Below are 26628 nucleotides of genomic sequence, written 5' to 3'. Positions count from 1 at the left end.
TTGGCCACAGCTTCAAATTTGTGACAAAAATGTTGTTGTTACGAGTGCTGCACACTCCAGCAGACGACTACTTTGTCTCCCGATTGCTTGTGTCGACTTTTTCATTAAAAGTCAGCCTACTTTGCTGTTTGTGTTTGTGTTTTCCTTTTTTTTTGTATTGAATAGCACAACAGGCAAGTTCATTATGCGCGTGACTCATCCCACTAGCCCACACCCCCTCCCCATCTGCTGCTGTGCGCTGGAAAGGAGAGGGAACCGCCATTGATCACTTCTTCCCTCACACATGCACGCACACACCCCACCTTCAACGTCACTATCGATCGACATGTTTAATGTTTTTGTGGGGAATAGCTGGCATTTCCTTTTGTGTCATTTTACATCTGTTCCCCCACCATTTGCCGACAATGTAATAAATTACAGAGCAGAAACTTGGAAAAAAAAAAGTATAATCTTAACAAGTATTCAAACAATATCAGACTGATCAGTCAGTGCAGGACTGTGATTTTTATTCGTAGCAGTGGCTGTCAGGAAATTTTAAGGAAATAAGCCCCAACGCAAGATGTTTTCTGCTTTGCAAGTGTTAATCCATGGAAACGGCATAGTTTACAGCTACCTGAACAGCAGCAAGATGCTGAATGCAGAATGGTTGTCAAGTATTTGATATTTCCTTTATAAAACATTTCCCCACTCTCTTCTCTCCTAATATGATTATTAAATGCTGTCCTGTAATTCAATATAACATTGACATGCAAAATACAAGAATGTGTTGAAACAGTGGGTCACAGCCTTATAAACGTGAAATCATTATGCATCTTGTACAACGCAAGTATTACAATTATAAAAAATACTCAAGCTCAAACATCTCTTTTGGGCCAGTCTAAAATTTCAAAATGTTATCAGTTTAATATTGCTCCTTTACATCAATTAAAAATATCAGTGATTCTTGAGAAGTGGGACAAAACGGGGTGCAATGTTGAAAAAATACAAACCCCATGTTTAGGCAAATTAAATTACATGTATGTTTCCAACATATACTAAGCTACTGAGCTACACTTTGATACAACCTCCCAGCTTTTATCTTTTTTATCAAAATGGGCTTTTTACCTTGCCATTCCTTATTTTGTGTCAACACCGTCAGACACCAAAAACACAAATTAAAATTTCCCTCAATTTATGCTAGACCAGTATCAACAATGATCAATTGTGATCACAAGTATTCACCAAGACTGACAGAGGCCACACAAAATATTTTCAAAATGTATATGACTATAGATATTTTATATTGATTTTCCTCTATGTTCTTCAGTTGAACTGTGTAATAGAATGTTTACTTTAAAACTAACAGCAATCAAGATGTGTTTCAAATTTCAAAACACATTCTGTTGTTAGGTGACTGGTTAGATTTTCACATATGACCAACCATTCCTCAACAACTATGAAATATCATTAGTGTGAATGCTGGAGCATTCACACTATTTTTCTTCAAATTTTATTAAACTTATTATATTTCCACTTCCGTACGTTTTTTGGCTCACTTCAACTCCTTCAAATCTTCAGCTATTTCAACCATTCAAATACCAGAATGTTCAGCTCTGTAAGGACATGATGTGTCACCTTTCGGCTTTTTTCTACCTTTTAAAATAATTAAAATATTCAGCTTTTTAACAAATTATTTTAACATTGAAGCGGATGGGAGCAGCATTCCAAACCGCTAAAACGTCCTCCGCTTTGAAACCTATCTCCTCCGGCATTTTTTCAGCTACAGACTCCATTCAAACTTTAAACGATTCACATGAATTACAGCTATTCAATTCTTATTCAACTTTTTAAAATCTTTAACAGTCTTTGAACAAACACAGTTTTAGTTTTAGGTTTTTTTCAGCCTCATTCTAAATTTATAATGGGATCCGGATGGGACGGAATGTTCAGAGGCAGAGTGGGGAACCAACCGTTACAGTGTAGAACTGGTGTAAAAAAAACACCAAAACCTATGATATAACTGCCTCTCACTTCCACAAATTACACCCTACATGGATAATTTTGACATAAAAATGTTGGACATATTCTGCCGGTCGCATAGATTGAAGCAATCGGACCTACACAATGGGAGTTTTGGGCTTCCAATATAAATGGTGTCCAACCAACTGCTGCATAGACTCCCTTGATAAGTGAGACATGACATTTCTGGAGAGAGGCAGACTGTACCACACGTTTAAAATGCTTGTGGTTCTCACATCCATCACATTAGACACAATCTTTACAATGTGTCTTCATCAGATTCTTCTGGTTCTAACAGTAAAACAATTTTGACAGTTAGACTCACGGTCCGTCAGTTAGAGGCAGTGGTTTGAGAGGAAGTTTTGGATGAAATGACCTCTCTGAGGCCTCTAGAAGGTGGGATTCCTGCCTGATCACAGGCCCTCATTAAGACATACACTCAGCTGGGTGACTCACTCTGCCCATTAAAGGACTATTTCACTTTTTTTTTGCTTTATTAGACAGTTTGGATAAACAAAGTTGTAACGGGGCAAACACTCTGCCCATTGATGGACTATTTCACACTTAATTTTTTTTTCATGTCTTTCAATTGTAATTTAATGTAAAACATTGTAATATTCAACATCATTCCTATAAGAGTTCAGTAATTCATTACTTAAAATGTCTTACTTTTTCACATCTTCATGCTCCTTTAGCTGCTTCATATCAATTCAAGCCATCAATGTAGTTTAACTTCAAGTCTATTAAATAACTATTTCACAGTTTTTTTGTTCAATTTATTCATAATTTCAGCAAGAAATCATGTTCAAACTTCTACTATACTTATATATTTTCAGCTTCTTCTATACTAATGAAATCTTTTTAAACTTTTTCAAATCCTCATACTCAGCTATCCAGTTTAGCGTAAACTGTGTCAGCATTCACACGCATTTTCAGCAGGAAATGCATTTTCTAGTTATGTATTGTTATCATAATAATATAAATCTGACGGAGTTGACAAGTATATCTTATGAATTTGACATATCGGACGGTGGTGACAAAAACCCAGATAACCATCAAATACGTAGAATAATCAATAACAGTGATTTTATAACAGCATATTATTGGTTGAGCGTTAATTCAAGATTCACATTACAGTCTTTCAATCAGACTTGCTCTAAAAGACTCAGACCAAAACGCCTCATTTTGTATATCATCCTGTACTTTTTTAAGAATCATCCATGACAAAAGAAGATTGTGAGAGTTTCCATAAATACAGTATTAGAAAAACTAAACCCTATTTCTGTATTTAATATAATTTTAATAACTCGAAAACCACCCAAATATGATGCCTTCACATTGAATATCAACTCCGTAATTGGCCTGTCACCACCGTCAGACAGGAAATCTGACGGAGTTGACATCTGACGGTGTTGACATATTTAACGTTTCTTAGACAAAACAAATGGAATTAATCTAGTTAGCCATTTGTTTTTTCTGTTGATGATTGGTGCTAGTATGAACTACTTCAGGAATATAAAATTATCGAAACATTTCAAATAACTTCTTCAGAAATTGTAAGTCGGTGTTGACATATCATGGTTGTGACGCATGACTTTCAAGATTTGGAATGTAAAATATTCTAAAACTACAACACTTATCAGAGCCTGTCTGACTCTAACGTAATCTGCAGAGGTAGAATGTGACAAGAGGTCCTTCATAGTGACAACTGCCCCTTATTTTGTCTGATTTTCTTACATTTTAATGGATTGTCTGACGGTGCTGACAAAAAGTGTCCCACCACTTTGAAACCATATAAAACATGAATGTGTTGAAGAAAAACAGTTTTTATTGATATGAGAGATTATTTAGTGTTGCTTATGATGAAAAAAGCACTTTTTAATCATTAAAGAACATTTTTAATAGGTTTTATGATGTTTATGATGCATATGATGTTGTGGATGTCGTGAGAAGATAGCAAGTGTCATATATTTGACATAATAATGATAAAATTAAATTTAAGGGGATAATTGTGCTCCAGACATTCTATTCTTAATCCCTAATAACGTCTACAATTTTAAATATTTTTATTTTTAAAGATAACAGCAGTTACATATGGAAGACGGCCTTTTGTCCCGCTTCTCAAGAATCACTGCTATATATTAGATGCTATTTCAGATTTAATTCTGTAACATCATATTGTAAAATCTGACACTGTTACGCTTTTCAAGAATAAAACATGAAACGCCACTTTAAGTAAAACAAGTTGAAAATGGGGCTGTGACAGGTTTGATGAGCTGCTAAAATCCAACGTCTCCTGCATCAATAACAGAATACAGAGTTTAAATCAACCAGTCTGACGCGTAAGGAGGTGTGTGTGTGTGTGTGTATTTGTGTGTAGTCATTTTGTAGTAGTCTAGTGTCATTTGAAAGTTATCTGAGGTAACCAGTTGACTGCTGCGCTATGAAGCTGCAATTCTAAGTCGAAGACCCAGTTTTCACCTAAATACCAACTATTCGCTTACATCATTTGAATGAACCTCTCAACTCTTTGCACCTCACCTCCCACCTGTGCAAAACAGACAGGCAAAGCTACTTTCAAAGTAAGGAAAATAACAGTCTGAGTGCTGCTTGTGTTTATACAAAGTGTTAACATCAGAAGGGCATGTGAAAGGAAAACTGATAGTAGTGATTGAGTTGGGAGTGCTTGTGCTGTGTCCACGTCATGTGGGATTTATATATAACCTTTATTTAATCAGGGAATCTCATGTGTTAAATTGATAACAAAGGTTGATAGGGATGGAAATTATTCCCATGTAAACGACTTGCAAAAATGCATGTCATCAGGATGTTGATATTGTTACACTGGATTAAATAAAAGGTGTAATGCAAATGTAAGGCATCCATGTTTGTGGAATTTCACACGAAAAACAATTTACAAGTGTAAAAATGTATGACATGAATTATTATCATCAAAAGAAAAAATCTGATTAAAATTAACAATTTTGACAGTGCATCACTCAGTGAATTCAGGATGTATAAAGGGAGAATTAACATTGTCCAGATAAGACGATGATTATTTGTGTTGTCTTGTCTTCTCGCACGTAGGTGGTCCTGGACATGACATTTGGGGGTGGTGGTCATACTAAAGCAGTACTGAATATGGTTCCTGATGTCACAATCCTGGCCTTAGACCGAGATCCCACAGCAATTTCCCTGGCCGAGCAGTTAGCCAAGGAACACTCGTAAGTGATTTTTTTAGAAAATAATAACTGGACCAAAACACATGTTAAAGCTTATGTTATAAGCCGTCTAGACATATGTTTATACAGTGTCATGTTTTTGCCATCTATTATTATAGTGGCAGCTTGACCATTTTGAGCAGTGTTTGGTTTATGGTCATTATTTCTTAAAACATAATGTAGGTGTGATATAGTATGGCAGTTCTTTCTCTGTGTTTCTTACTTCTTGCCTGAGCCCAAAACAAATGCTGCTCGCCAAGATACAGCCCCTGACTTGCGCTGTCCAATCAAATCCATTCCTCCTCCTTAACTTAAAGCTTTTCTCCCCCCACGCAAAGCGGGTGGGCCAGGCATGTCATTTGTCAGAGTAAGGGCCCACGCCTGCAGTGTGAGGGAGATGCTGCCTCCCACGGAAGATCTATAAGATATGAGGAGGGGGGAGAGAAGCCCAAAGAAGTTAAGAAGTGGAGAGAGAGAAGATAATGAAAACATGAGAGTGAGAGAACAGGGAGACACGAGGACACATTGCCGGAGTGAGAGGGTGTCTGTCTGTGTGTGTGTGTGTGTGTGTGTGTGTGTGTATGTTTGTGTGTGTGCATGAGCAAGGCGCGGGAGGAAGAAAATGCGATGTTCCTAAGACCCTGGCGTGGGAAGGAATCCTTTTACGTAGATTCTGGGGAAACCTCTCTCAGGGGAACCTGCCTGAGAAATGTGCCTCTGAGCAGGGAATGACAATTAAGAGAGAGAGAGGGAGTTGAGAACACTGTATTCTGTCAGCTGCAATATACCCCGCAGTAAACTCTTCCACGCCTACTCGTGATGCAAGTTGAGAGAAGCTAGAGAAATCTAGCAATTAAGCAATATTATTGGAAGCCTGAGTAAAAGACCCCATCAGCCTACGCAGTGCATTCACACAACAGGGTTAAAGGATTTTCTCTCTGCACTACTGGAAAGTCTAACCTCACTGCAAACTGTTGAGTGTTTGTGTGAGTCTGAACCCAGCTTTCCAGTACAAAAAGGAAATCATTTCACATTTATTTAAAAGCATTTTCTTATAAAAGTAGCCCTCTCTTTCCCGAATAATATTGAGCCATGTCTTTAATAGGATTTGTCTCCTGCATGTTGAGCCTGCTATTCTCTGCTTTTCACCATTCTTGTTGCTATGACTTCCCTTTGCTTGAAGCTCCGTGGTAGTTTTGCACACAATAAGGCAGCAAACGTTATCGAGAAGCCACTTCAGGCAAACATTGGATTTAATATGTGCACATGGAGGTCACACAGAGACTGTTTTTATATTAGTTGTCTGCATGAATTATGTAATTTGATGCTTTTACACCAAATGCCATGTTGAATATCACATCACAATATTACTGTATATCTAAAGACTTTGGTATTCAAAGCCCAGTTTAATATTATTTATTATTTACCTGTATATACCCGTTCTCTCTTCTTTCGGCTTATTCAAATGTTTTAATATCTCATCTTGAAACTATTTTAATTTGTTTTCAGTAAGGCTAACACTGACTGTATCTCCATAGTTTGTCTATCATTAGGTTGTAATTTTCTAACATGATGAGTTGACCAAATCCCAATTTCACCTCATTCAGCCTTAATGAACAACTTTATGTTCATATTAGCCTATTTCTTGGGATAGGGTGTCTTTTGTGTGTGCCCCATATTTTGGTAGCTTAAACAAGCTGTTTGAAGTTACACGTTTGCCAAAAGCTATACAAGTTGCAACAGTAAAATATAAGTACTGTAAAGGGAACTACAGTTTAAAGGGCCTTAAAATAGACTGGAGTAGACTAAAGGCTCATTTATGCTCTACGTTTCATACGCATACGGATGGAGCCTTCTGTCCGTACTCTGCGTTCATTACGTCCGTATATCTGCACGTATCCTGCAAGCTTGCGGATGCGTACCAAGCGGACAGAACGGAGCAGTATCACCGAAGATCACGGGGGGGCGCATCGCCAACAGTTCACTTTCACTTACTGTACATTTGTTTACAAACATAAACGAAAGACATAATACTTTAGAAAATGTCTTAACTTTTGAGGAGAGGTTTTTGTGAGTTGGTACGAAATTACATTCACATTTATCTTTCTATGAAGTTACACGGCCGGGGCACAGGGACATACAACTACAACAGAGCAGCATGAGCGGGGATCGAACGGGGAAGAATGTCAGCTAGACGGCAGGCTGACGGCAGCAATAGAGAAGTGCCGGAGGTCCGTGCGAGACTAGTTTGTTGACATGTCGTGATTAATGTGTTCCTCACAGACCCCCGCTGTCTATAATACAGCCTCTAGTTTAGCCTCTTCCATCGCTACGGTAGTAGGCCTATATCGCTAAAGCTGTTTCTTCCATGGACCTATTATAAAATATTTATTCTATTTAATTCACTGTTTGACTCTTCTTCCTATTTGAGTAACTTTTTACTCTGAGCGGCGCTGCTGCCCACTAATGGTTGATTTGCTTAATTTCGATTCCAACATAAAGGACGCATGGAAGTATAAGGGCAGTGATGGATATAACGTTGTTAACGTACGTCTCTTTTTACACACGGAATTAGAGCATAAATGAGCCTTTATGTAGCTTGAAAGTGTCGAACTCCACCTTTTTCCATCGATCCAAAAAAGGGTGGAGAGGTGACGTTGGGGGGAGGAAACACACCCATCTAGCTGACGAATGACATACTAGCTGCTGATTAGCACAGGCTAGGAGCTAGGCTAAGGAGTTAACAGGCATCAAGCGAGCTTCTCCATCAACGGCTCCCGATGTGTAGCGTCTGGTCTATTTTCTACGCGCCACATCGGGCAGAAACAGATTATAAAACTGTCTCCTGTCAAATAATTTTAGACAATTTTTGTTCATTGTTTGTCTGAGATCATGGTTTATCTTTAAAAGGGCTGTATCCGTTTTGTTTGGGATCAAAATAAACCTGCTGTTTTGTACTATAAAGGTATGAACACACTACACGCGTTACCCGCGTAAGATTTACGTGCGTAACGCAGCTAAAATGTTGCTTGATCATTTTGTGTCAAAAATAGTTCTACGCGCGTAGTCTCCCTCCCGATATTGTATTTCCCCTAATTAACCATGGCTGCGATCAGACCCGACCCGACACAACAGCGTGCATGTCCGCACAAAAACAACAACAACACGGCCAACAACTGTGCCAAAAGACAAACTGAACAGCACAAATAGCCTAGCATTAAAACAGCATTGCATATTCACGGCAGCTACATAACAAACACAGTTACAGCAGCATCGGTGCACGGCAGCACAACATAAAGCCAAGTAGCCAACATTACCCTACCTGGCAGTGACAGGGGACCGTGGCTGGCGTAGATCAACACCGGTGCTTTGCTGTACTTGTTGTGAAAGTCCCACGGACATAGCCGTCATGTTTGGGTTCATAATATGAGGCGCTAGCCGCCCGCACACAACCGGGTGAGTTAACTAATGCTATACGGCGCTAACTTGTATTATCGGCTAAAGCACAGCCGCACATATTCACTGAATTAACCAGGAAGTCCATTCTCCTGGTTTACTCTCCCCACGTCTTCTATTCCCGAGCTGCTGTCATACAGCACCGGCTCGGCTGCCTGCAATACATTTTCCTCCTCGGTGTCTCTCATCAGCCTCTGTGTACAGTACACTGTTCTCCGACCGTGCCAATGTATGTGACGTCGGGTCAAGCCCAACGCTGATTGGCCAACGCGGCTAATCGTCATGCGTAGGAGCGTAAAAAGTTACATTTTTTGAACTCCGCGCGTAGCTGCGTAGGCGCGTATATACGCGGCTCATACGCAGCTAACGCGGCTAAAATGTTGTTTTAGCGCGAGTGACGCATCTACGCGCCATGTACACGCGTAAACCAATGGTTCCCTATGGAAAAATAGCCGATTTTATACGCGTCTGTACTAGGGTTGCTGAAAATTCCCGGAATTGACCCTTTTCAATTCCCGGGAAAAAAGAGCCTCCTCCCGGGAGATCCCGGGAATTCCCGTTAAACCGGAAGTGCCTTTTTAATACTTTATTTTGTACCCACGTACTCGGCCGAGTGGTTTATTGGGCACGTTATAGCCTCATAAGCCCAGGGCAGACTGGATGCTAGCTCTAGAATGAACTAAGGGCATTAAAAGTGAAGTCATCTAAAGGCGTTTTCAGACGGGAGGAGACTGTCTGTGCACTCGACATGGACCGGTGGAGATAGGAGGCTCCGTGAGGAAACGCCGTGCGGTAACCATGGAAACCAGTTTTGTTTACAACCCTGTGTCGCTGCTGTTAAATATCTACTCATATTGTTAACATTTGTTTAGTTAATAAGTGGATTAGTTATTCAGTTTGGTTTGGTTTAAATGTCTACTTTGTGGATTAGGTTTAGGTTTCACTTTAGTGTTTGGTGGAAGGAACGGGGCGAACAGCGATGCTCCAGCTGTTTCATCTCATTAGATTCATGTCGCTACAAGAGAAAGCAGCAAAAGAAACAGGCTGCTTTATGTTCATCATACAATCTTGACTTGAATACAGAAGAATGGTGAATATCACCATCTCATTGAGGAGAGAAAAGTAAAACACTGTTCAGCTGTGCCAGGCTGCCAGCGTGTGTGTGTGTGTGTGTGTGTGTGTGTGTGTGTGTGTGTGTGTGTGTGTGTGTGTGTGTGTGTGTGTGTGTGTGTGTGAGAGAGAGGAGCACATACGTGACAGTTTAGCTGTGCGGCCGCTTGTCTGTAGAACTGCGGACTCTCTCTCTCTCCACTCGCATGTCAATAGCTGGGTTACAGACGTAACAACAGTTTAGTGCGGCCGCTTGTCGCCACGTCTGTAGAACGGTAGTGCGTCTCTTTCCACTCGCATGTCATTGAAAATGTATTACCAGACACGTCAAAAGCCTCCCTTATGAAAAGGCCATGATGGCGAGAGTATATTTTATTAGTAAAGGCCACTATTAATGAATTAAAATAATTTAAAAAAATAAAAAACGGGAGGACGGGTCCCGTGGCCAATTTCCGGTACTCCCGGACTGACTCATTTCCCGGGAATCCCGAAATCCCGGGAGGCAACCCTAGTCTGTACGCGTGTAACGCGTGTAGTGTGTTCGCACCTTTATACACGTGTCTGTATACGCTCATTGTTCTCATCTGAACAGATTTATGTCAGTTAAACAACTCAGAATTGTACTTTTAAACTTTTATTATGAAAGCCAACTTATTAAAATGTCAGGTTTTATTGGGGCTCGAGTCCATAAATACAGTTAATGGGGACGAAGACGGAGAACACGAGAACAGACTCTGTTTTCTGCGGTTAGCTTGGTTAGCTCCTGTAAACTCCATGATAAAGATCAGCTCGAGCAAAGCATACTGCCGCTGAGAGGGTGAGCAACAAGGCTCTGATAAATGACGTTCAGGCGCTTCCACAGCTGTGTGGCAGCTGCGTTTCTACGGTTTGATAGTACAGTCCCATGGAAGCCACAACACCAAAAGCAGCATGCTAAAGACTAGCCTCGGAGCCAAGCAGCTAGCTTTCACTGAACCATGCCACACCCCTAATTACTCCTACATTAAAACCTCTCAATAAAATCACTCCCGGTACTATCATGAAAAAAGAACTTTAAAGCTCCCATATTATACACTTTTCGGTTCTATTATACACCATATTATATGGTCTTAGTGGTCCCTAATACGTTTTTCTTTAATTGTTTGCTGAAAAAAACTTTCAGATAATTTATTGTACTATGCTGATGTTCAGCTAATCTCACAATGGCCTATTTTTTAAAAAAGAGTTGCAGGTCCCCTCGTAAATATACAATCTTTGAGCTCCCCCCGCCCCCTGTCCGGAAGCGAAGCCAGATACGCCTCGCCCTCTGTCTGTCAGGGCCGTGGACCAATAAGAAATAGGGGTGTGGGCTGCACAGTGGAAGCTTCTGGCTTTACGGTTTGTGAGGTCAGAAAAGGGGATAATTCTGACTGGAGTGTTTTTGGGGGGAGGGGTGGGGGTTTCAGAAAAGGGGAGAGTGAGAAAAGGAGAGATTGTTATTTTTTTTGATATTTTGGCAGTCTCTAGGCACACCGTGGACGCATGGATATGTTAGAACACATTTAAAAAGTGCATTTAGCATAATATGGGACCTTTAACATACAGCCAAAAACTTTTTTTGAACCAGGCTGTACATGGGTTTAATTTTGCTGTCAAACTGGGCATTTTAACATGGGACTTCGCTACTTTCTGAAACCAGCCTCAAGTGGCCACTTAATGAACTGCAATATTTTGCACTTCCGCAAAGGCTTCATCCGGAAGTAGAGGAGGTTGCCGCTTGGGTTCAACTTTCACAGTTTCAAAATAAAAGTCACAAGGTGAAATAAAACCAGTTTCATTGGTCCCTAATAAATCAATAATATAACATTGACAATGTATTCTTTTCTTTTTTTAAGTTGAGTCCTGGCTAAATTCCACAATGTGTCATCTTCACAGAATTTGTGAGTAATAAGCCAAGCATAGGCTTTGCATTGTTCAGTACAACACACACGTTTGACATTCTCTCAGTTTTCAGTAGCTGATTATTTACCTAAATTAATCAGTCAGTAAATATATCACACATCATAGACAACATCCAGGGGAGTGTTGATTTCCGTATATGGATACTTCCCTCATCTGTGAAGCAAGATTTTCAATCTCTTCAGAAAAAAGCATTTAAAGCAGGAAATAAAAATTATAAACTTACAGCGGAGACACAGCATCCACTGATTTAACCGTTATTTATATTTATAACATTTCAAGGCAAGACCACCAATGAGTTCAAAGCCATTTACTTACAAATTCACATTGTTCCTGTAGCTTTAATAGAAAATAGATAAGTCAAAGGGAGGGTCTTTATAACCTTACTTTGGTCAACTGAGGTAGAACAAATTTAAGTTTTGAATGCAAAGAACAACATGTGTGTCTGTTGGTCTTGCGTTTGTAGCATCTTCCTTTTGTCTTCTTCTCTGGACTGTAGATATTTTCATCACTGCTCCCCTGCTGAAAGCAATCAATCGGCATCTTGTCTTAGGCTTCAGTGACGCAGGTAAAAGGAACTGAGCAGGTCAACACAAGGGAATATTTCAGGCTTGATTTGTGAAGAGGCAGCATCGTGTTGTACGCGCATGCGCTCACACTGAGGCTGGTGTGAAGGTTCCTGATGTCCTCCTCACAGAGTGTATTCTTATTCAAGACAGACAAGAACAAGTTAATGCAAGCAATTATTTAGTAGAGCTTGATATACAACGTGTAGCCTAAAATGCTTTAAGCAAAGTTAAAAAAAATTAAAATAAAAATTGTTTAGCGTGGACTGTCATTATTGACCTTGGAAAAAGCAGTTTAACCAAAAATAAATACATAAACTTTTTGCAATGACAACTTTTGGGAAAAGTGTTGAAGGTTCAGTTAGCAGAATGGTCAGTTTAGCTAACTTCCTGTCAGTGACTGCAGTTAGCAGTCCCCTCCCTCGTCCCCACGTCAGCACATTAATGCACTGCGGTCTTCAAGCAGCAAGTTATCTAGCATCATCTCAGATCCGTAAGTGTGATAAAACATGATAAAACCCATCAAAACAGACATTGGGAAGGATTTTTACCTGCTCCGCCATTGTAGGCGCATACACATTCACCCATCTTTCGCTCTGCACGTGCACCGGCAGTGAGACGGGTGCCGGTTTTTAGCGTTCTCTCTTCTGATTGGGTATCAGTAGTGGGATCCCCGAAAAGTTTATTTGCCGATTTGCCGATATTTGCAAATTCAACTTTTTAAAGTTAATTTTTGGATGGGGGGCTGTTGTTAATTTTTTGTAGACAATAGGCCTACTGTGATGCGATAGCCTATAATTCATTAATGGTTATTATTAGCCTACTTGCTTGATTTATTTTTAAATACAGAGGTTATTGGTCGTTTTGGAACATGTATTTCCCAATATAAACATAAAAATAAAGCAGAATTGAAAATTCTGAAAAATAAATCTTCTTGTCCTACACTAGCATGCTGTTTTAAAAGCTTAATTAATAGCTTAATAGTTTAAATAATAAATACAATGTGTTTCCCTGACTAAATGCATTTCAAAGACTGTAACAGTTTGGCACTTCGGTAAGCTTACTGAAACTTGCCTGGGCCAGTCATGGGCATCACTCTCATGCATTCATCAGACTTTGTTCTGCACTGTCTGAGCTGATAGATAGGTTGTGTTGCCACAGTGATGTGGAGTCTTAAACTGTTCTAGCTTTGCACAGCAGTTCTTTCTGTTCAGCTAAATATCTCCATAGAACAGCGTTGCCTTTATTATCGCCACCAGTTCAATGACGGCTTGCTTCTGCTCGTTTACTCTCCCGCATGCATGCCGTAGTCACGCGCGTGGCGTGGCACGGTCACGCGTGCAAAGCCGCATACACAGAGCAGCTGATAGAGAAAGGCTTGGAGACACATTTATTTACCGCAAGTCACGGCCTTTCGCGCAGTTATGACCATGCACAAGCACACATCACTCCTGCTAGTACATTTATTGTGCAGCACTAAAAGGGGCGGTCCGTAGTCAAGGCGGGGGGCTGGCGTTGCTAAGGCGGCCGCCTTAGCCATAAAGCCGTGTTCTGGCCGTGCATGTAGTATCAGCAACGAAACAACACACTCACCTGCTTCCTCCACTATCATCTCATTTTGCACCATTATGTTCCTGCGCACGACTGAGGTGTGTGTGTGTGTGTGTGCGTGCGCGTGTTTGAGTGCGTGAACACGAGATTAACTATGGTGACAGAGTGTATTCTTATGTGTTATATTGATGGTTGTGTAACAAAGATAAGGCAAATCCTGTTTGCCACAATATGAATAGTTAGTTTATTGTAAGGGAATTTGGTGTGATTGATTTGAGGCTCCATGTTATTTTCTGTCTTATTTAAAGCTGGTTTTGCCAGCATTTTTAACGTTTTTCTAAGCTGTTTTTAACAGTTTTTCTTGGTAAATAGGCTACCTACACACTTTGTATTGGAAACGTCAAGAAGGTTGGCTGACTAACTTTTTTTGCTCATTTTACTATTCATCTGACAACGTTTTTTTTGTCCTTAATTCTCTTCACCAGAATACACCAAATTGCTTCTCTTAAATGTTCAAATCACAAAAAAAATCTTCTGGGGGGATGCCCCCAGACCCCCCTACCGTTGTTTGTTTTCGGGCTTCTCACCTTTTTCATGGCTCATGAGTTTGCATGCCTGATATTATTATAGTCCAGGTTGTGGCCCAAATAAATGATGTTCATAGCTTGACTGCTGTGCGTTAAAGGGGTGATGAATGCAAGCTTAAAGAGGACCTATGATACTTTTCGACTTTTATGACCTATAAACGTTGTTATAATGATTTATAGTCATGTTTAACCATACTAGAGTATCAAATAATTACGTACATGCATTTCGACGTATTCCCTGCTGACCGTCTGGGGTGGCTATGCAGAGCACTAAACACTATGGCAGCCGGTCGAGCCGAACTCGTTCAAATTTCCGGATAGTTTCTGTCACGCTCGGGTCGTTTCTGTCATGTCTCCATGTATGGTAATGCTGCCGCTCAGGCAAGCTCCGGCTGCATGCCCCAACCTTCCTGAAAATTTCCCGCTGCTGGAAGGAAGGTAACCAATCACAACGGAGTGGGGTTTGCAGCAGGGTGGGGAGGGGCGGAGAAGCTCAAAGCAGTGTGTAGAGAGAGACTGCTGTGCTCGCTAGGGTAAAGCCTGTTACATACTCCGCGAGAAGAAAGAACAAAGTTCTCGGTGACAGAGCTGCGAGAAGTTCTTTCTGGTCTGACATTACATACTTCACGAGAACTCAACTGCCGAACTACTCACCGCGGCGCATTGTTACCATGGTAATTGACTCAGTAGCGCCAGCTGATTTCACTTCCCTTTCCTCATTGACTTCAGACTGACCAATCACACAATAGTTCTCGGACAAGCTGCGAGAAGAAAGTTCGGCCCGGGTGATGTGTCGAGAACAAGCTGCGATAACAGCTAAACAAGAGCTGAGAGAACAAAATGACGTAATTTTCTTCTCTCAGCTCTGTCACCGAGAACTTTGTTCTTTCTTCTCGCGGAGTATGTAGCAGCCTTTAGAGGAAGAGTGTCCCGAAAATCTACATAGTTTTTTGTGATGTGATTCGTGTCAGGTTGCTCTATAGCAGTTTTTAACAAGAAATGAAGACCAGAAAAGTAGTATAATAGGATCTCTTTAATAAGAGAATAAATCCAGGCGAACCAAAACATCTCAAAAATAGCTCAGGGGCTCGGGTTAATAGGGTTAAACTTGTTTAAGAGTCAGCATCAATTATCCTATCTATAGTAATACACAAGACTCCTTGAATGGGATTTAAGTGCATATTCTCCTCTCAAAGTGCACCAGATTCATGCATTCAAATTTAAAGGGCACAAAAAAAATTTGGCCGGGGGGGCAAGCCCCCAGACCACCCTAGAGGGTTCGGGGGACCATACCACCGCTGCTGAAAAAATCCTGCGGGAAACACTGATATCTGTGGTGTTCGTGGTCATTTTAATGGTAATAATGATAGTTTAATAATATAAAAAAGTTAAACAGATGGACCAGCAACCGAGATTGCCATCTTTGCTTACGTGGCTAAAAAACCTAGATGAGAATAACAATGTCAGTTGTACTATAATTTTATTATATGTTAAAAGATAGAAGAATACTAAGTGGTTTGTTTCACCATTGACTTGCACTTATCAGCACTGCCTCATAATCTTTGTTGCTGCCCTTTCACATGTCACATGATTCAATCTGCAAAGCTTTGGACCATCTAAGCTTTGAAAAAAAGCATACTCAGTGTTAAGTTGATCCAGTGAGATGCTAGGATAACAAAACAAATGTGCATGATGCCAATGTTGCGGGGTGCAACAACTAGAAATAGCTCAGATCTCTTAAGCAATTATGAGCCCACACTTGGACCTCAGCACATACACCACTGAAACTTGTCCTCTTTAATAATATAAGACCTTACATAAGGCATTTATATCTCCAACTCTGTGTCTAAGCCACATAAAGAAGTTAATAATTTAGAAATGTTATGTGACTGTTTTGCATATTTTTAAATCCTTCAGTGGCTTACAAAAAAGCTTGTAGAATAAGTCGCCACAGTGTGTAGTGGAAGGTATGTTCATCACCTGCATGTGGGCGGACACACAGACTTCAGAATTGTAATTTTCCAATAATTAAAAAGTAGAAGTAATTTGTACAAAACATTCCTCTATAATTGAAATGGGGGTTGATTACCAGCCTTTGATTAACTTTCAATAGTGTGGAGTAGCTAGCTATTACAAGGATAATTATGAACTTCAAATTCTTAATTGTGTTTAATAAAATTATGTATACAAATATGATAAAAAGGCAGAGGTATCTTGCTCTATAAGCATGTTGTTTTGTATCAGTATACTCATTTCCACCTTTTCCCATTCACACACTGGGCAACGCTGAGAACACTGCTTAATTTCTTCATAGTTACTTCATTAGTTATAAACTACTCTGATTGCTGCTTTCAAATTAAACTAAGAAGTCCCATAGACTGAAGCTAAACTTGCCTAACTTGCTGCTCTCAACCCTTTTTTGCCAGTTAGTATGCTGGCTGGCGCTGATGGCACCACAACAATGTGTCTTGTCCTCTAAATTGAAAAGCTCACATTCTTTCTTTGCCCCGAGACTAATAAAATGAGGATTCAGCAATCCTTTAATGCACACCTAACTTGTGTAATCAAATCAAATCAAATCAGTTTTATTTGTATAGCACAAAATCACAAATACATTTGTCTCAGTGGGCTTTACATTTCATACAATATGATACAATATGACACCCTGCCCTTACACCCTTAGCTCGGCTGAGAAAAAACTCCCAGTAAAAACCCTTTACCGGGAATACATTTTTTTTAAGAAATCTCAGGGAGAGTCGACAGAGTAAGGGATCCCTCTCCCAGGACGGACATACTGCAATAGATGTCATAAGTAGAGAAAATCACGAAGGAATTTGTAACATTGTAACATTCATCACAAGCGGGCATTGCCCATCAGACAGTGGACCTCTGTCCCTTCCCTGTGGCCTTTCTCTGCTGACAGATGAGCCACTACCTTACTGGAGGTGGATAATTATTATCTGCTAGCTATTGTAACTATCTAAATCCAATGATGCCTACACCACAAACATACCAACATCACTTTATTATCTCAAAATTGTATCAATCTTATTGATAATTTGTTTTGGTGCCATCTATGTTGTTATACAAATGCTAATGTATTTGAATTTTGTGTCAAACTTTTTTCATATTCAGAATTGTATTTGTTTAATTTCAGATATATTGTTAACAAATTTTATTGGGGACCCATTGAATTTCCAAGGGATCGACTCAAATCACTACCTGTGGGTCCTGGAGACTCACTACATTGAAAACCCATCACTGCCCATGTTCATTTCCTTAATGTATCAACACATGGGCATCTCTTTTTGTTATCACTGAAAATATCATTATACATGTTAATAGGGGAGAACGGGGTAATTTGTCACACGGGTTGGTTGTCACAATCGTTATATCTCGGAACCAGAAGGCGCTGTCTGTGAAATGTTGGTATGTAAATATCCATAATTGGGATAAGAGGTCACCTACATAGTCTTCCTTGGAGTTAGACTGCTGGATTTGAGGTGAGAGGAATGTTTGTGTTTTTCATGTCAAATTGAAAATATTTAGCTCCTCAGTATTTTTCTTCTAGGCTTTTACATAATGGGTTTATAACAAAACACTTGTTACCCATAACAAGTGTGAAGGGTAAACTATAGTTTAGATTGTGGTTAGCAAGCTAATTAGTTGTCAGATGGTTGTTGGCATTGATGCTAGCAAAAAATTCAAGTTGGGGTTGGTCGTCACATTTTTGGGGGGGTTGGTTGTCACAATTTATCCAAAGGCTACAGCCAGAAAAGGAACCCAATAACGAAATAAATTGTCAAGCTGTATCATCACTGACACCCCACAGAAGGAAAGAATAGAGCAGGAAAAGGCAGCTAGCATGCAAAGGAAAAAAGGGCAACAAAATCAAAACAACCCAGTGCATCCCAAACTAGACAAGCTGCCAAGGCTACAGTATGTTATACTGTATAGGCCTATTTGTCAACTTGACAATGCAATTGCATTTTCAAATTTAGTTCTACTTTCTTTCCTTCTTTTCAAGATTATTCCCATTAAGATAACATTGTGACAAACAACCCCATAGTGTATGACAACCGAACCCTTGATGGGGTTGATTGTCACAATGTGTTAGGGTGTCTTTGATGATTAATTTCTTCTTTATTACAATAAGATAGAAAAAGTGAGGGGTACATATTTCAAGCCAACACTTTAAGCTTCAATGTAATGTAGGAATGACTATCGAAAGATGTTTATGTGATAAGCAATTCTCAGTAGAGTAAAAAGTGTGCCTACTTACCCCGTTCTCCCCTATGTAATCTGTTGGCAATATTTTTAATAATTTCAGATTCATGTAGATGCTTACATCATCTTCCAGTGGTTGACACTAACGCTTGCCCGGGGCAAGTGGAAATAATGTTCGGGCAAGTTGATATTGCTTTTTGGTTGCCCGACCGGGCAAGTGGATTTTAGATGAGTTGTCAGCCAGCAGCATCACGCTCTCTCTCTCTCTCGCTCTCTCTTTCTCTCTCTCTCGCTCACACACACACACAACAGCCTGTGTGCGCGCAGTTTCGCTGTCTACGTTCCGAAAGCCGGCTCTATTAAGCTACGGACCTGGTTCCGCTATATTCAAACCCCAGAAATCAATAACGTTTGAGCTTATTGATACCGCTATGGAGTCCAGTAGGTCACATGATGTAATTTTAAATATCGAGTAGAGTCGGGTCATCTTCAACTAATTAGGCCTACTTTGGCGAATTATTCCATCACTGGTCTGCATCATAGACTGTAAAAGTGTTGTACCTTCGACTGTCTTGAAGAAACTCCTTCAACCTGCTTCAACTCTGTCTCCAAAAATAAAAAAATAAATCCGTCCGCTGAGCCGCCCATGCTGCAGACGGGCTCGGCACCGTCTCATCATTCATTCAAAGCAGCGGTGATCAACAAACGCAAACGAGAGACTGTGTAGCAAGTCCCGCAGTTAAAAAATGTGATAGTTTTTAAATTCATATTAAAATCTGCAGGATAAGAACTAGTTGGCTTTAAAAAAAAATCGCAAACGGTTCAAACGTGATGTGTTCAGGTTGACTCAGTAAAATGATTATTAGGCACAGGTCAATAAAATGACATCATGATGTGTTCAAATGTAACATCAAGAAAAAAAGAAATTTAAGTTTTTCGTGAGAAGCTTGAATAATACAGTTTGGGTGAAAAACTTGTTTCCCCAGCAATATAACATCAGTGTTTCCCCCAGCGCTTTATAGTTAAGGCGGCCGCCTTAGCAAAACCAGCTCCCCGCCTTGACTACTGACCGACCAAAAAAATTAAAAATAAATTAAATCTTTAATTTTTTAATTTTTAGTGCTGCACAATTAATGTACTAGCAAGCGCGATGTGTGATTTTTCATGAAATGCGCGAAAGGCCGTGATTTGCGGTAAATAAATGTGCACATATGTCTCCAAGCGTTTCTCTCTGCTCAGACTATCAGCTGCTCTGTGTCGGGGCCTCTGCGCGCGCGACCGTGCCGCGCTGTGCGTGACTACGGCATGTACGCGGGAGAGTAAACGAGCAGCAGCAAAGCGACATTTAACCGGTGGCGATAATAAACGCAGTGCGGTTCTATGGGGATATATTTAGCTGAACAGAAAGAAGTGCTCTGCAAAGCTAGACTAGTTTAAGACTCCACATCACCGTGGCAACACAACTTATCGGCTCATACAGCGCAGAGAAAAGTCTGATACATGCATGAGAGTGATGGTCCAGGCACCTTTCAGTAAGTTTACAGAAGTGCACACTGTAACTGTCTTTGAAATGCATTAGTCATTTTAAGGGGAAAACACATTGTATTATTTAAATAATTTAATTATTTTTCAAACAGCATGCTTGTGTAGGCCGACAAGGTTATTTTTTCTGAATTTTAAATGCTGCTTTATTTTTATGTTTTAAATTTGGAAATACATGTTCCAAAACAACCAATAACCTCTGCATTTAAAAAGAAATCAAGCAAGTAGGCTAATACAGTCATATGAAAAAGTTTGGGAACCCCTCTCAGCCGGCATTATAATTGACTCTGCTTTCACAAAAAAAAATATAAAAGTGGTATGTCTTTAATTTACCAGGAACAGCTAAGTACTGGGATGTTTTCCAAACAAAGATTTTTTGAAAAGCAGTATTTGGTTGTATGAAATAAAATAAAATGTGAAAAATTGGCTGTGCAAAAATATGGGTACCCTTGTGGTTTTGTTGATTTTAATGCCTGTAACAGCATGTAAAACTGATGAATTTAAACACAAAGTTGGTTGGATTATGTTGTTAAGCCTTGAACCTCATAGAAATGTCTGTTTAATCATGAGAAAATGTATTTTAGGTGCCTAAATGCAAGTTGCACTTCTCTTTGACTCTCTGCTGAAGTGAGACAGAATGGGATCATCAAAACAGCTCCCAAAAGATCTGAAAAACAAAGATTGTTCATTGTCATGGTTTAGGGGAAGGCTACAAGAAGCTTTCCCAAAGGTTTCAATTGTCAATTTCGACTGTAGGGAACGTTTTTAGGAAATGGAAGGACACAGGCACAGTGGCAGTTAAACCCAGGCATGGCAGACCAAGAAAAAAACAGGAGCGGCATAGGTGGAGGATTGTGAGAATGGTTGCACACAACCCACAGATCACCTCCAAAGACCTGCAAGAACATCTGGCTGCAGATTGTGTATCTGTACATCGTTCAACAATTCAGCGCAATTTGCACCAAAACATCTGCTTTTTATAAAGACCAAATAACTTAATTTTTGTCTCATCAGTCCAAAGCATTTTCTTCCAATATGAATCTGGCTTGTCTAAATGAGCTTTTGCATACTCCATGCAACTGTATCTGTGGCGTGGGCACAGAAAGGGCTTCCTTCTCATCACCTGGCCATACAGATGTTTTGGTGCAAATTGCACTGATTTGTTGAACCATGTACAGATACACAATCTGCAGCCAGATGTTCTTGCAGGTCTTTGGAGGTGATCTTTGGGTTGTGTGCAACCATTCTCACAATCCGCCGCATATGCCGCTCTTGTACTTTTCTTGGTCTGCTAGACCTGGATTTAACTGCCACTGTGCCTGTGTCCTTCAATTCCCTGACAACGTTCCTTACAGTAGAAATTGACAATTGAAACCTTTGGGAAAGCTTCTTGTAGCCTTCCCCTAAACCATGATAATGAATAATCTTTGTTTTTAAGATCTTTTGGGAGCAGTTTTGATGATCCCTTTCTGTCTCACTTCAGCAGAGAGTCAAAGAGAAGTGCAACTTGCATTTAGGCACCTAAAATACATTTTCTCATGATTAAACAGACATTTCTATGAGGTTCAAGGCTTAACAACATAATCCAACCAACTTTGTGTTTAAATTCATCAGTTTTACATGCTGTTACAGGCATTCAAATCAACAAAACCACAAGGGTACCCATATTTTTGCACAGCCAGTTTTTCACATTTTATTTTATTTCATACAACCAAATACTGCTTTTCAAAAAATCTTTGTTTGGAAAACATCCCAGTACTTAGCTATTTCTGGTAAATTAAAGACATACCACTTTTATATTTTTTTTGTGAAAGCAGAGTCAATTATAATGCCGGCTGAGAGGGGTTCCCAAACTTTTTCATATGACTGTAATAACCATATATGAATTAATCGCATCACAGTATGCCTATTGTCCACAATAATCTCACAACAGCCCCCCATCCAAAAAGGAACTTTAAAAAGCACTTTGATGTGCATACACATGTTAAGTGTATGATCCATTATTTTTATTTAGTGTGTCTGCATGGTATTGCACCAAAACAGTAGAATTTCTTTAATTGTATTTTTTTTGTCTGCATGTTTGCACAAAATGTGTACATAGCAAACAAAATTGCACAACTGTAAGGTCAGTGTCATTCAAATAAACAGAACTATTTCTTTAGTGCGCATTTGAGCAAAATACCCCCAAAATTTTCGCCGAGGCGCGTTGTGCCGCGCCTCCTGTACGGCTAGACAGTGACCACCTTGACTAAGACATTTCCTGGGGGAAACACTGAACATTATTAGTAGGCCTAAATATAGAATTTTGACCTGTTTAAAGTCCTATCCTTAGCTCTTCTAATCAGGGCCGCTGCTAAGCTTTTGGGTGTCCTAATCTTAAATTGTCAGTGGTGCCCCCCGCCCCCAACAAACAAAAAAACACCAAGATGCTCGCACCCGTAGGGCGCAGGCGGAAATTTGTTGCCCTTGCAAGATCTTTGCAACTACTTTTTGGCACATTTACTAATAGAAAGAACAGCTTAACTTGTGAAAAAAGTTGCCTCGTACCCTACTAACTGCCTTTGCAAAGGAATTGAGTGATACATTCATAGACGGATTATGAGATAATGCGCCCCTGGGCACACACTCTTAAAGGGCCCCCCACTCGTAAATATCCAGTCAGGTACACTGATATTTCCATACAGATACATACAATTAATGGCAAAAACATATTAAGGAAGTGTTTCCCATAGGATTTTGGGATGTTGTTGGAGGGACCCTGTTTTTTTTTACCTTTTTAAAGTAAAATGCTTATACTTATATTTAGGCTATTCCTTTTTGGACCCTGTTATTGACCCTGTTATTGACATCAGTGACAGAGCTCTTTGACTATGCATCATGAAAAGTTACTATCAGTATCTCTGGCTAAGGGCCCCCCTGAGCCCTTGGGCCCCTGGGCCTGTGCCTGGTATGCCTGTGCAGTAATCCACCCCTGGATAGGTTGCACAATTAAGACAAAACAACAATGGGCCTGTTCATAACTAATTTATATATTTTTTGTAATGTAATGATCATCATGAAGTTTTTTAAAAAACCTCAATGTTGGGGTGCCCCCGGATCATATATTTTTCCTTTTTCATAAAAAATAAATAAATAAATATAAAAAAAAAAATTTTGGGGGGCCCCCCAGGAACTTGGTGCCCTACGCACTCTGCGTACCCTGCGTATATGGAGCGGCGGCCCTGCTTCTAATCTTATAAGCAATTAAAGCAATAATACCAGTTCTCTTTTAACAAAATTATAGAAAAGTATCAATAAAGATTTGGATTGTGGAGTCTTTATAATGGTATCAATATGAATAGAAATTAATGATCCCCCTCCCTACTTACAGTATAACTGGGCAATAGCTTTAACATGGTGGACTTTAATAATTTTATGGCAGACTATCACTTTTTCGCACAATGTGACCGTTTTAAATAAGTAAAATAAGTTACATTTTTCTGAACACTTTTGTGTGGAAGTTTACCTTCAGCTTGACTCTGAGCTAGACTGAGTTTTCTGAGACCCCCAAAACCAGGCCAGGTGCATGGCAAAAAGAGGCCCTTTTACAATGCTGCAGCAGGACCAAGCGCTTGGTGTAGTGTGATGTCATGATATCTAGGCTTATATGAATTGTTGTTGGTTGTATGTGGTCAGGATGAGACAGAAAGCAGTGTTTGCATTTAAGAGATAAGGTTCGCTAAAATGTATAATTTAATTAGCCTATATATATCATTGTTTAACAGTTTTTTTGGGCAAGTGAACACGACATTCGGGCAAGTAAAACATTACCTGTACTTGCCCTATGGGCAAGTGCTTTTGAAACCTTAGTGTCAACCCCTGTCTTCTATGATTTCATGAGAAGTACAAATAATACAAGTAAAACTAAAAATGTATTTGAATATACTATTTCTATATTGACAATGTTAAATAATACAAGTAAAACTAAAAATGTATTTGAATATACTATTTCTATATTGACAATGTTAATCATCACTTGTAATTTTTAATTTAGTCGTTTCCTCTGGGAACACATCCAAGCTGCTGTCTATTTCCCCTAAAACCAAAAAACTTTTGTGTTTGCAAACTATAGAAATGTCCAAATTTGATAAATTTCATTTATGTACATAATGAAACATTTCTCTAATCTTGACCCCTGAGGGGCTGCAGCTGCTCTACTGCTTTTAGCTGATTTGTTTTTGTTTTATTGTTGCACATAAACAGAGTTTGGTTAAGTCTCACTGCTTCTATAAGTGGGAAGGGGCTGTTTTCAGGTACAAAAAGTAAGTAACTGCATGCTATATTTTCAGAGGCAAACTGCAGACAAAGTTAGCAACTAGCTTTGAAGCAAAAGCAAAAACATTATTAGCTCAATGTTGCATGACCTCGTACTTTTGGAGGAAATAGAATTTACCAAAATCCTGTAAGACTGCAATGGTCAGAAAGGCCTTGGTAGCCAAGCAGTTACCCGAGATGCCACAAAATCGCAACCTTTCCGGTTCGATTTCAGATGGCGACCATGCAATAAGAAGTTTGCAATCATCAAAAAGACAGTTTATACTCCAACTTTCCAAAATGGAAAAGAAAATTTAGAAATTGGATTTGATGGGTAGATTGATACGGAGGAGGCAGTAACAGAAAGAGATTGTGCAGGTGATGGGAAAGAACAACAAAGTCTTTACTATGGATTGTTCAACAAATCAATCACCATGCAGGATAGTGAATAACAACAGCAAAGCATAAGAAGACCCTGGCAGCGTGGGTGAGATGCTCCCTTGCCATTTTGTCTTCAGAGGGTTTTGAAATAGATGACCTGCTAATTTGTGTTCTTTCCCTGCATGCCCCCAGTTATCTTAAGGGAGGTGGAGTCATTGTTGTGTATAAAAGGGCCAAGTTTCAAATGTAGTGAAATATCTGAGAAGAGGAGGATATCGACTAGGGGTGGGCGGTACACCGGTGTCATAGTCATCATGGGTGTGATGTTGCACCAGGACATTGATTTTGCAATCATAAAGTTTGTCTTAAATGCCCTTATATGGCAGTGTTTTCCCTTTGTTCATTGCTGCTGTTGAATGATAAGAGCCACTGCGAAAGCCTCCTTCTCCTCATTCTTCAAAGGACATCTACATAGCGTAGCTCCTTTAACAAATACATGAGTGAGCGCCACAAAATTGACTGTAAATGTGAATGGAGCAGAGGGATAGGTTAGCAGTTAGTTGTCCACATGTACAGTTTAGGCTTAATGAGTCAGTTAAAAAGAAAATCAGTTTGTTGTGTGTTGTTTCCCAACTGCTGGAAAAATGAAAAGGGTTAGCCCTAGCTCATCTTGACTTCAGACTAACATTACAGTCTGATGTGGCCACAGGAGAGAAACACAGGGTCCGCCTCCTTTTACTGCTACTTTATTCTGGTGGCAAACCTTGCATTATGGTGAAGTTTGCTCAATGAAATGCCAACAAAAGGTAGAAACACTAGCAATGGTTAACCATGACATACCTCATTTAAACACATTTTTCAACTAGTTGCTTGTATTGGAGTGAACTCTGATATCTGCCTAAACTGCAACAACAGGCTTGGCCACTAGGCACTGCTGGATTGTAGGGTTGCCGCGGTAGTAGGTGTTACCGGTGTTACTCGGTGTTGAGGCTCACACCGGTGGGAGCCTCAACACCGAGCAACACCGGATAGTCTAGGCATAGATGCCTATTAAAAAAAAAATAGACATAGAAGCCAATTGGTTCAATTTTGCGTGACGGCGGCAGTTCATTCGGCTAAATAAAAAACTAGTATGTCTAAGGCTACTCTAAATTCTAAGTTATAATAAGGCTACTCAGAAAACAATGAAACTGAAAGTGTCTGCTCCACTCCGTGCAGCGCAGAGCCGCGTCACAGCAGCGGAGTCTCCCGTAGAGAGTTTATAAGACGATGGCGGAGGACTTGGCTTCAAAGCCCAAAGCAAACGCGCCTATTTGGCAATATTTTTGATGAAACCCTATTACTAGGGAACCTGAAAACGTAGGCTAAACTAGGTAGTCTGCAAACTGTTGAAGATTCAGCAACGGGAGGTAACCGGAGGTAACACACACACACTCACACACCCGCACCTACACAGCGGCAGGCTGTCTGTGTGCTGCTGCTCCGTGTCGATGACAGCTTGCAGTGAAAAAAGTATTAATTGTAAAGTGTGGGGGGGGGGGGGGGGGAACATGTTAAGTCCCCAGTGGAAATCACGCCGCAAATATAGGCCTATCCGTGGTAGCTTCACTCAAAACATTTGGAGCTAAAGCCCCGGTAAAATGACGTCGCGTCACCGACACACCTCAAAGTGCACGACAACAGTTATTGACAACACTGTAGAAAGTTCATATGGGTTGGTATGAGTCAAGGATCACACCGAGTTTAAACGAGTGAATT

At 40.0% G+C, this 26628-nt stretch overlaps 1 protein-coding gene across 1 annotated transcript in view; it reads left to right on the top strand.

Moving 5' to 3' along the window:
* The window catches only part of mettl15 (methyltransferase 15, mitochondrial 12S rRNA N4-cytidine), an 88619-nt gene that overhangs the window by 34796 nt on the left and 27195 nt on the right, over positions 1-26628 (top strand). The window contains exon 3 of the mRNA XM_080024878.1: positions 5086-5222. Coding sequence (XP_079881004.1) covers positions 5086-5222 — 137 coding nt within the window. The remainder of the gene's footprint in view (positions 1-5085; positions 5223-26628) is intronic.

Source organism: Ammodytes marinus (assembly GCF_949987685.1).
Source record: "Ammodytes marinus genome assembly, chromosome: 1".
In the NCBI taxonomy this organism is placed as follows: Eukaryota; Metazoa; Chordata; class Actinopteri; order Uranoscopiformes; family Ammodytidae; genus Ammodytes; species Ammodytes marinus.
Note: the sequence above shows the minus strand (reverse complement) of the source record. Positions and strands in the feature narration are given on the sequence as shown.